This window comes from Berghia stephanieae, chromosome 12 (genome assembly GCF_034508935.2).
Source record: "Berghia stephanieae isolate SIO BIC M18660-M18661 chromosome 12, UCSD_Bste_1.3, whole genome shotgun sequence".
Classification (NCBI taxonomy): Eukaryota; Metazoa; Mollusca; class Gastropoda; order Nudibranchia; family Aeolidiidae; genus Berghia; species Berghia stephanieae.
In genome coordinates, this window is record NC_088371.1 from 36645191 (window position 1) to 36657807 (window position 12617).

Genomic DNA, 12617 nt, shown 5'->3' on the forward strand with positions numbered 1-12617 from the left:
ATTTGTGGTGATGGGCACAGTGTGTGTGTGTGTGTGTGTGTGTGTGTGATTGAATGACTGGAGTGACAGGATTAGTGTTGGTGTGTTAGATAAAATTGATGTGTGTAAGATTTGTGGTGATGGGCATAGTGTGTGTGTGTGTGTGTGTGTGTGTGTGTGTGTGATTGAATGACTGGAGTGACAGGATTAGTGTTGGTGTGTTAGATAAAATTGATGTGTGTAAGATTTGTGGTGATGGGCATAGTGTGTGTGTGTGTGTGTGTGTGTGTGTGTGTGATTGAATGACTGGAGTGACAGGATTAGTGTTGGTGTGTTAGATAAAGTTGATGTGTGTAAGATTTGTGGTGTGCCATTTTTTCATCTTATGGACTTGAATTTCAACATGGATAATCCACAAACTACTATGAATATATTTATAAACTCTTGATGATTTTTACCAGGTAATAAAACTCACAAAGTTACACATTGCTTAAAAACAAAATCTCAGCACTGAGGTACCAATTCAAATTTTAAAAGGTCTTTGTAACTACAATTTAGGCTGAAAAATACATTCACTCATTACGTTTGGGGCTATGTGTGCATTACGTTAATTGTAATACAGGATCTTTTGGAAGTCATGGCTTTATTTGAAGCAAAGAGTCTATCAAATCAAAACTTTACAGTTACTGCTTTTTGAGGGCAACAGGATTATGATTTTGTGCTTGGCATGGACAGGCAGACATATATGTATATATATATATATATATATATATATATATATATATATATATATATATATATATATATATATATATATATATGTCCCACTGCCTTAAAACGGTATTATGTCTGGATGAATCAGATGTCAAAAAAGGATTTTAAGGTTAAAATGAACAGAACTTAGACATTTTATCTTTTGTCACTGAAAAAAAAAAAAAAACTACAATGGATTCCACATTAAGTCACCACTCTTAAAGTCAACTTTTGCTTTAAGTCAACACATGTTGATCCCAAATTTTCTTTTCTATATCTAAGTGTAATGCGTGGATAATGGATAAAGTCAACCAATCTGTAAGGCCTTATCAGAATTCCACTGTAAATTCAAATATCCACAATAACATATAAACACTTAAATCAAGTCTCCTATTTTTGACTAGATATTCTATTTTTAGCATCTAAATCACCCTGATATGCTATCGTTATAAGACAGTGGAACACATATTAGTGCTGCATTTGGGTTTGATATACTTTTTTCTGATTTTTAAATTCGCTTTGATCTGCAAAGCTTTTTTTGTCTTTTAGTAAAAGGATTCTATATTATGCAAACGGCATTTGGGATAAAATCGTTTTGCGACCAGCCATTTCCAGTTCAGTTTTAATTTTAGTTTTATTGAATATTTTAATTAAGGTTCTATATCATCAAATTTTAACTGTATTTGTGAACCACCTGAAACCATGTGAAAATGGTAATATGTCAAGGTGTTATGGAAATTGCAAATTTGATTTACAGTAAACAATATGAGACTTGGATTAGATTTATCATTTATTTATCATGAATGTGGAATTTATAAAACTGTGAGACTGTCTGGAGAATAAATGACGACTTTGGACAAATTTATAGACAAAACGGGAAAATAGAAGAATATGTTTTGTAGGAAAGGGATGAGAAAATTGATTAAAATAAATACAAAAATATACTTGTAGCATAAAGTTAATGATAAAACAGGATTAAGATAGCACTCAAAACATAGAAATATAAAATCCGTTATAAATTTATCCCACTTTGGAATTTCTGATGAATTTTAAAATAACAAAAAAACAAAACAAAACAAAAACAAAAACAATTCCTTCCCCACCAAACAAATAAATATTAAAAAAAAAAACAATGTATAAAGTTTTTTAAAAAAGAAGACATCAAAAAAAAAAAGGAAAAAAAAAAAAGACCCAAACAAACCCAAAAGCAAATTGAAATTTACATCATGGGTGACAGACCTCTGGCCCAGCCAAGAATTTCGGGTTGACAAAATTTCACAGCGTCAATGTCCTGGGCTATATCGCATCTCAAATGTAAAGAGAAAAAGTTAGGAATTTTAAAAATATATATTTTTCTATTATTTCAGGGTTGGAAAAAGTTTGGATCTGGGTTTTCGGGCCTGAAATTTTTTTCCACTGGCACCCATGGAGTGTAAACATTAAAATAAAATTCTATAGATAGTATGCGCTTGGCTAAGAAGCTCATAACATTGCCATCCGGAAGTATAACGGACCAACACACAAAACTGTGTGTATCCATGAACGTTTATAGTCGGGTTAATACAGTTCAGTGAGCATTACTCATAAACGCGGATGGCAAAAAACAATAACAAAGCCCTGAGTGATGTCATCTTTGAACTATCTATTCAATCTCTTTTCAAAATTTTGACATTGATTTTGTACTCTTAAGTTTTATTTAGTGTCATAGTGTAGTATTTATAAATGAAAGACTCTTGAAATTGAGCCAGTTGCCTCATTAGTGAAAATAAAATTTTTAAAATTGATCATTTAAAAAATTCCACTTCATTTATCATTCCCATTTGACACAGAATTTTCATAAAGAGGCTTAGAAGTGCCTCGTTAAAGACGTTTGGATTCAGAAATGTTATACGTTGGCAACGGACTAAACGCTCTGCTAGTTGTGTGGGTTTGTAAGTAACGGCATGACCTGCTTGGTTTGACTGCGCTTCTGTCATCTTGGCTTGGACCCATCTTTTTTTTGGGGAAGGGATTGGGGGGGGGGGTATACACAGACCTGTCTACAGCCATGAAAAATTAATAAAATTACCAAATTTATTAAAATTGATTAAAAATGAAAACTGATGCCAGACTGCATTGTTTTAAGGACTTTGGAGTGTTATTTATAAAGATAACTATAGCGATTATTATTTTTATCTCCTAAAAAACACAGATTAAAAATTTTTTTTTGAGTAGGCAGATCTGGTTGTACATTACTCGTTGGATTCCAGCACGCTTTGCAATGCGGCACGCAGGAGCTTGATGACCAAATTTGATCTATCTATGATATAATAAGTCGTTTCTCCCCCCATGAGCATTAGATTTCGACATGCTCAGATTTCTAGCACGGTTTTTGGCTTCTCCTGAGAGTGTACTCGAATCCAACGAGTACTGTACATTATCTTCTCTTTAAACCCTTCATCAGCAAAAGAGTAGAGTACTCTCCCTTATTCTTCAATCCTTTTTCGTGGATTTATTGTACTGTACATTATCTTCTCTTTAAACCCTTCATCAGCAAAAGAGTAGAGTACTCTCCCTTATTCTTCAATCCTTTTTCGTGGATTTATTTATTTACTTTTTTTATTATTTTTTTCTTTTCTACTATGTGGCTTGATGGTTTAGTGATATAACACTTTTTGTGACCTGAAGGTCCTGGGTTCGAGTTCCACTTTGAACAGGGCAAGGTTTAGTCCTTGGTAAAGGCTCTTTATTCATATTTTCCCCTTGACTTTAGGTGTTAAATTGATTACCTGACTGATAAACGTATTGGTTTTATAAATGAAAAAAAATAAAATTGTAAGCACATCGCACAGGCATCACGTGTTTTCCTATATAATATTATGAAGTGTTGCTTTTGGCTTGGGACCCTTTATAAACTGCTTTGAGAGAGAGAGAGAGAGAGAGAGAGAGAGAGAGAGAGAGAGAGAGAGAGAGAGAGAGAGAGAGGAGAGAGAGGAGAGAGAGAGAAGAGAAAGACAGAGAGAGAGAGAGAGAGAGAGAGAGAGAGAGAGAGAGAAAGAGAGAGAGGGAGCGAGAGAGAGGGAGCGAGAGAGAGGGAGAGAGAGAGAGAGACTTTTTAAGTGTATATACAATTTCCCTTTTTTCCCTTTTGTGTCTAAAGCTTTTTCCCTCATGCTTTCATTTAACAGTGATGATACTTTTCCGCGGATCCGCAGAAATCCGCGGTTTTCTTTCCTTTCCTCGGTTTTCCTCCTCAGATCCTCGATCCGCGGATATTTCCTTCATTTCCTCTTTTTACTTTTTTTTTATATAATAAATCTTTAAAAAGTACCTCCTTTTTAAAAAAAAAGAATATATATATATATATAAAATTTCCTCCTTTTACTGGACTCCGGGCGTTTTAAAATTGTACTCAAAAGAAGTCATCCTGCCTACTTTCCTGTGGTGCAAGAATGTTCTATGTGAGTTTTCCGTTTTTCCGAGACTTTTCCTCCTTTTTGACTTTTTGTGAGTATCATCACTGATTTAAACTATCCCTTACTGTTTGTGATTTCCTTCTTGCTTGAAATCTTTAGAGGAAGACGTAATATTAAACTGCCAGAAGCAGAAGCTGTGGACTGTAAGAAGTAATAAACAAAAATTGAATGTAACAGCTTCTAGTGATATTGCAGTCCATGGAGGTTTAAACATCGCACGGGTTTTAATCAGATTTGTTTCCTGTTTGCGACAAGATATAATGTCTGGGTAGCAGAATTTCAATACACAAACTTGTCAGGTCACAGCTGTATCCGATTGATTTGTTGGCAATCGCAATGTCCTGTAGATGCTGTGCAAAGCGATCTGCTGAGCACGTTTAGTGGATATTGCACTATAAAAAAAAAGAAAATTAAAATTATGCCTTTTGTGCCACGACACCATAAGATATCGTCACCTAGGCATTCCAGGAAGGAATATAGATAACTCATCAAACAAGATGTCTGATGTCAACAGGAATCACCCATGTTGTCCACGTGAGCAAATTGGGGGTTAATAATCTTGCTCAAAGAAGAAAACGAAAGTGCCTGAAGCGGGGCTCGAAGCTGGGTCTTCCAGATCACAGTGCAATGCCTTAACCACTCGGCCACTTCGCCCCCATTGCGCTATATAAAAACTCAATTTTGTTCAGAGATTTAGGCTTAGATTGTCCTGCAAAGACAAATTCTGTATTATCAAGCTTGGGTCAAATTGAGATATTTTTATCGGAGTTAATAAAGATATCCTCTACGTCACTCATGGAAACGTAAATGTCATTTTCTTCTAGTTCAACTTGAGCTTTAAGCATTTCAATAGCACAATATCCACAAATCATGCTCAAAGAGCTTTATAAAGGGGTCCGTAGCAAACAGCAACACTCGAAAATATAGGACGAGACATGACGCCTATAAGAAGATATTACAATTTTTGCATTTGAGAGACAAGGCAGTTAACTGCCAGGGACTCAATATTACAGCTAAGTGAAAGGGGTGAATGGGAGTAAGGCGCCTTTTCCAAGGACTCAACCATGCACTGCTCAGAATGATATTCAAACTCCAATCAGAATGCGAGTGTCATACCATAAGACCATATAACCGCAGAAGGTGTATTATTGATTTACAGTATTATCTCTCATAAGCACATGACCCCCCCCCCCCCCCCCCTGCCCTTTCACATAAACACTTGGAAGACACAGCATTGCAGCGTTAGTATTGTTGAGTTGGTTAATACTGAGGATAGCGTGTGACGTGTGTGATCCATTCATAAAATATGTGTGCTTCACTCGTAGTATAGGCTTAGTGCCTTTTGGTGTACACATTGTAAATGGTGCTGCTCGAAACTCGAAGAAATAGACAATAGTGGGAAATTGAATGTAAGCTTCAATTTGATATAAGAAAACAGATAAAATGGATGTATTCGGGTTTCCCCTTTATCAACAAAACAGGATAAATAACACTACAGACGAATTAAATCATCTTAACAACGCCACTACCACATTATCTACTTCGTCTGTAGTGTTATTAACCCTGTTTTGTTGATAAAGGGGAAACCTGAAACATCCATTTTATCTGTTTTCGTACATTAAATTGAAGCTTACATTAAATTTCACACTGTTATTTATTTGGTGTACACAAACAATACCAAATGCACAGAAATGCCTTCCTATCGTGTTTTAACTTTTTTTCTTTTCTACCTCCTGGAGTTGTTGATAGTGTAAAAGGTCCAAGGATATTTTCAGTTCATAGACCATAATATTCTCCTCATCTTAAACGTAACAAATAAGTGCACCCTTCTCTCTCAAATTTATACGTACACCCAATGCACTTTATAGGCCTGTTATATGGTATGGTATCAACGTTTACATATATGCAGGTCTGTGACATCTGAACGCAATTAGGGGCCTCGTTTAACATTGTTGCAATGGACTATATTTTGCGTCATTAAAATAAAAAAATTCCATTACAACAATGAGCCCATAATAATAAATTGGATTATCAGACCTTCAAATAAATACACGAGGTATGGTATATATATGGTATATATATATATATATATATATATATATATATATATATATATATATATATATATATATATATATATATATATATAATGTAATTTTAATATTTACCACAATGTTGGAGTCAGTCTACATCGATGTTTCAGGCCTCTTCAGCCATCGTCAGGACTGTGTGTTACATGAGTTTGGTTTGTTGTGTGTTGTTGCTTGTTGAAACAAACCAAACTCATGTAACACACAGTCCTGACGCCATATTTGTATCCAACACGATTATATATATAATATATAATATATATATATATATATATATATATATATATATATATATATATATATATATATATATTTGTTATTTATTATAAGAAAAGATAACTCCCTATCATTTTTGAAGGTCCCGAGCCTCACCGACGGAGGTGTTGAAAGATCCCACATCTACAAAGCAGCCGTCCTCTGACCAGCGGTCCATCCTGTCTGGGATATCAGACCACATACGATTGAAGGAGGACTCGCAGAGTTTGGTCCCTTTGACTGGTTCGTTAGCAGACGTCAACATTGCTATGATACGGGTATGGTTGGATTGGCTGTAGAGTTGGGGCATTTTATTTAATAGTAATAATAATAGTAATATTATTGATAATAATAATAATAATAATAATAATAATAATAATAATAATAATAATAATAATAATAATAATAATAATAATAATGATAATAATAATGATGGTGATGATGATGATGATGATGATGGTGGTGGTGGTGGTGGTGGTGATGATGATGGTGGTAATGATGATGATAATAATGATAAAAGTAATTTTAATAAAAATAACGAAAAGATATAAAGATGATGATGATGACGAAGATGATGATGGTACTAATAATAAAAATTACCAGCAAATTAAAAAATGCAATACATTAGTATAATAAGTATAATAGATAACTGCCTGTTCATAATAGCCTTTATTTCTCGGCAAATATTGCAGGTTCTCTACTAATAATAATAATGATGATGATATAATAGATAACTGCCTGTTCATAATAGCCTTTATTTCTCGGCAAATATTGCAGGTTCTCCACTAATAATAATAATGATGATGATATAATAGATAACTGCCTGTTCATAATAGCCTTTATTTCTCGGCAAATATTGCAGGTTCTCCACTAATAATAATAATGATGATGATATAATAGATAACTGCCTGTTCATAATAGCCTTTATTTCTCGGCAAATATTGCAGGTTCTCCACTAATAATAATAATGATGATGATATAATAGATAACTGCCTGTTCATAATAGCCTTTATTTCTCGGCAAATATTGCAGGTTCTCCACTAATAATAATAATGATGATGATATAATAGATAACTGCCTGTTCATAATAGCCTTTATTTCTCGCAAATATTGCAGGTTCTCCACTAATAATAATAATGATGATGATATAATAGATAACTGCCTGTTCATAATAGCCTTTATTTCTCGGCAAATATTGCAGGTTCTCCACTAATAATAATAATGATGATGATAATAATAATAATTTTTAAAAAAATAAAAAATGATGCCCTTTCCGCCACAACATCATCAGATATCATCGCCTAGGCATTCCACGAAGGAATATAGATAACTCATCAAACAAGATGTCTGATGTCAACAGGAATCACCCATGTTGTCCAAGTGAGCAAATTGGGGGTTAATAATGAAAGTGCCTGAAGCGGGGATCGAACCCTGGTCCCTTCTGGTCACAGTGCAATGCCTTTACCACTCGGCCCCCAATAATAATAATAATAATAATAATAATAATAATAATAATAATAATAATAATAATAATAATAATAATAATAATAAATAATAATAATAATAATATAATAATAATAATAATAATAATAATAATAATAATAATAGTAATAATAATAATAGTAATAATAATAATGATAATAATAATAATAATAATAATAATAATAATAATAATAATAATAATAATAATAATAATGATAATGATAATAATAATATATTTAATTTCTTCCAATAGGACAATCAACAACACAGTGGAGACACTGTATCTAGTGACTGGAAGAAAGCAGAACAAGGGGGTGTAAACACCAATCAGGACAGTGAAGGTCGTAGTCAAGGCGGAGCCATGAATGTCGAGTTGACTGTATTCGAACCGCAGGACCAGAAGAACAAAACAGACACATCTTTAGCACCTGCTGCCACTACAGATAACTCTCACCACCCGTTATCATCACCATTACCATCAACGACATCTCCTTCACATCAAGACACTTTAAAATCAGTAACAAATCCAGATCCTGATATGAAAAGTAAAATTGATGGTGGATCACAGTTAGAGTTAGATGAAAGTTACGTTGTAACTGGTGTTGTTGAGATGGTAAAAATCACAAAATCTGGAGAATTACATGCATCGTCCTCTTCAGCAAAAGAAAAGAGTTGCCAAGGAAATGAGGGGTTAGAAGGAAAAACATCCAGCGATAAAGACGAACACCAAAATATTCCTTCTGCTTCCTCCTCTGCAACTTCCTCTTCCGCTTGCGCAGTTATTGACAACAATAGTAATAATTCAGGGACGACTGCCATTACAGAAGCTCTTCAGGACTTGGAAAAAGCCTTCGATTCAGAGTCAGACAATGTCGTCAACCCTGATGAAGACAATCAAGATCGGACACAAGCCGAAGACAGTCGTAGCAGTTGGAGTGCTGAAAGTAACGTAAGCAGTGGAAACAGCAAGGAGAACACCAGTCTGTCCGAGCCTGAGATTTTGGACAGAGTGAACACGAGTAGTGAGGGTAGTGATGCAGCATGGGAAATGCTGTCAGACGCCGATGAAAATGATAAGCAAATGTAATATGTAACCCACTGCCTCTAACCTTTGTTATGGTGGGGTGAACTAGATGCTGGAATAGGAAATTTAACCCTCTCCTTACCAACCATTGGAAAATCGTCACATTCATTACGATCCAACCAGCACTTTTATCATTCAGGTTTCTTTTGTAAATCACACAATTTAAAGAAAAATGTTCTATTATATCTGTAAAAACACAATGTAGAGTTCATTTTGCTGATCAATATGATGCATAGAATGTAGTTGTTGCTTTTATGTTTGAGTAAGAAAAACATATTTTTGTGTTCGATGGGTTTGAAATTTTGGGGAAAATTATGAAAATGGTTGGTAAGGAAAGGGTTAAATATATTCGGAATATTCAGAAATATGAAGTTATAGTTCATCCCAGCTTACAAAACGATATCAATTTCAACTGATAAAACACATATGGACTCTAATTGTATAAGCCGAGAGAGGTGAATTTGAGAAAAATTGTTAGAAATAGTTCGGCTTCTCTAATAACACATGGGTTGGGCTTTAATATAAGCTAAAAAATATAATTTTGTCTGCTTTTGGAGCTTGCAATGTTAGAGTTGGATGTCCTGGATAAGTTTGAATTTAACCCAAGTTTTATACTTTTAACTAAATTGTGAATTTTTACCATCAATTACACCAAAATATTACCATTATGACGTGTAGGGTTAAATATAATATATATATATATATCCCCCATCATCTCTAAACAGTATTATGTTGGGGTGACTTTTTTACAGTTCAAAATATGAAACTTGGGTTAATTATTTTTCTTTTTCATTGAAGATCATGATAGACAAGTCTTTTATTTAAACTTACAAAAACTAAAACCTCAAATCTGTCGTCATTCCCATAGTAAAGTTACTTTTCATCTCCTAAATAACAATGTGAAATTGAATGTAAGCTTCAATTTAATATACGAAAACAGATAAAATGGACACTTCGGGTTTCTTCTTTATCAACAAAAAATGATGAATGAAACACTACAGTTGAATGAGATAACGTGGCAGTGGCATTGTTAAAATGAATCATTAAGATGAATCTTTTCAGCTCCTAGAACATTCTGACAGAATACCATATTAAGAGGATGAGTCATATATGATGCTTACCAAATCAATCTGGTGTCATGTTGGAATGAACGTGATGAAGAAAAATGAAATAAATCAGAATGAGAAAATTCAAATTTTTAAAAAAGTTAATGAAGCAAAACTCACCATCCTTAGAGAAGTCATTTATTTTAACTCAAATTTTATAACTTTAGCTTAAAATTAAATTTTGAGCATCTTTTCACCCCGACACCGTACTGTTTTGAGACAATTGGTCACATATGAATACATGGCCCCGCAACTCAATCTGGTGTTTGTCAAAGGTAAACAAGACGATAGAAAATTGAATTTGAATTCCATGGAAGGGAATTTTGATATTTAGCCCTTTCACAGCGAGCCTGAATATTTTTTCAAACCAAAAAATTTCTACCATTTCATTAATTACCTGAATAAACACCCTGACCTTAGCATTTTTACTAATATTGCAGTTACAGTCTGACTTTGTTGTCTTGTGTGACACATGACTTTGGATTGGTAGGTTTGAGTCTTCTTCTGGGCAACACAACGAGTCACATTGGTAGAAAGTATAGTTTAAAAGAAATCCAGAGTCCCGCTGATAAAGGGTTGATCCCGAAAATATCAACTCCAACCATCCTTTCTTTCTTTCTTTCTTTCTTTCTTTCTTTCTTTCTTTCTTTCTTTCTTTCTTTCTTTCTTTCTTTTTCATTCTTCCTTCGCATACATGATCCGCTTTCTCTAAACTTTTTTTTATGTTGGGCTGGTTTAAGTGATAAAAACTGAATTTATAGTCATAAATATGAAACTTTGGTTACGTTTATTTGGTACGTTTTATTATACCATATATCAGTAATACGGGCTTTAAAATGGATCAAATGTTCCTGAAATGCCCATATTGGACATTGCGTAATGCTTATTCTTTGAGATAAAAATACCAAAAAGGGAGAAACAAATCTAAGAATAGAAGAAAGTTAAAAGAAAACAAAAAAAACCCAAAAAAGCAACAAAGCAAAAACAAACATCCATTCTTATTATTGACATATTATAAATGCTCAGTCCTATATGTATTAAAAAGCAAAAAGTTTCCTATCAAGGATATTTAAAAATTCATTAATAATTTTAAATAATAATGGGAATTGAATGTAAGCTTCAATTTAATTACAAAAACAGATCTGTTTTAATTAAATTGAAGCTTACATTCAATTTCACATTATTTTTTGTTTCTTCGAGCTTTGAGCAGCAACATTTACATTAATAATTTTAGCATTTTTAGTTTGAAATTTCAGGTTTCATGGTTGTTTTGAGACTGTGAATCACAAATGATCGAGCCATATATTATAAATAACGGTTTTTCTATGTTTTAATTATATATTTTTCACTATTCTATCTATAATATAGATTTGAATTGTAATATCTTTTTTCTTTTGTTTTGGTTTATGATTTTTATTTTTACGACGGGGTCATATAAGTTCCCTAAGCATCTGTGAGACTGGGAATCACAAACGATAAAGCCATGTAAATAACGTTCTTCTATGTTTTTAAAACTTAATTTTCACTATGTATCATCAATGATATAGATTTAGATTCTGATACTTTTTATTTGTTTGTAGTGGTTGATACTTTTTATTTTTTTAAGCGAGCTCCCTGTTGCAGTTAACAGACTTGCCACTAGCATATCCTCATTCATATTAGGGCGGAGTGGTGGTGGGGGGGAGGATTCTAAATCGACCAAACTCAGATTTTTTGCTCCTGATTATGATTTTCAGTTAAATTCTCGTTGAATAATGGCGAAATCAATAGAAAGGTGAGCCTAAAAAGATAGCCCCTGAAAAAAAGCAACGAACTGGTTTTCTCAGCTCATGTCTGCACCAGATTATTTTTATCGTAATGTTTTATTTTTAAAGAGGACATTTTTCTTCAATAAATTCATTCAAAATTGACGGAAAGTCATCTTTAAAAAAAATTTTTTTTAATGAAATTGTATACCGACTTGACCCTGGGGTTAGGATTTCTATTAGGGCGTGCCACTATATATATTTTTAAAAACTCAGAAATGGATGTATGTTTAAAACGAACTACACTACTTACAATGCATCCAGGAAAAAGAACTTTTGCAATTCGTTAAAACGGCAGAGTTTTCACACCAAGACAACATTATGTAAATAAATTAATAAATAAATAGATTGAGCTTAATATAGTGCAATATCCACTAAATGTGCCCCAAGCGCTTTACAAGGGGTCCCTGGTCAACAGCAACATTTAACATGTAGGACGGGTCATGACGCCTGTTAGGCGATATTACAATTTTTCGGACAAAGACAACGCTGTTAACGGCCAGGTACTCATTTTACACCTGAGTACAGTGAGAGAATGTGAGTAAAGAGCCTTTTCCAAAGACTCAACTATGCGCAGAGTGCGAGGCTCAAACCCAGGACCTTCCGAT

General features: G+C 33.5%; 1 protein-coding gene across 2 annotated transcripts in view; it reads left to right on the forward strand.

Annotated features, from left to right (window-relative positions):
* Positions 1-10636, forward strand: part of LOC144958387 (uncharacterized) — a 31771-nt gene extending 21135 nt beyond the window's left edge. Inside the window, exons 10-12 of one of the 2 annotated variants that reach the window (XM_078890379.1) lie at positions 2562-2663; positions 6636-6810; positions 8268-10636. In XM_078890379.1, the coding sequence (XP_078746505.1) occupies positions 2562-2663; positions 6636-6810; positions 8268-9101 (1111 nt within the window). In that variant the 3' untranslated portion in view covers positions 9102-10636. The remainder of the gene's footprint in view (positions 1-2561; positions 2664-6635; positions 6811-8267) is intronic. The other variant, XM_078890380.1, reaches the window with a different exon arrangement.
* The last annotated feature ends 1981 nt before the right edge of the window (positions 10637-12617 follow it).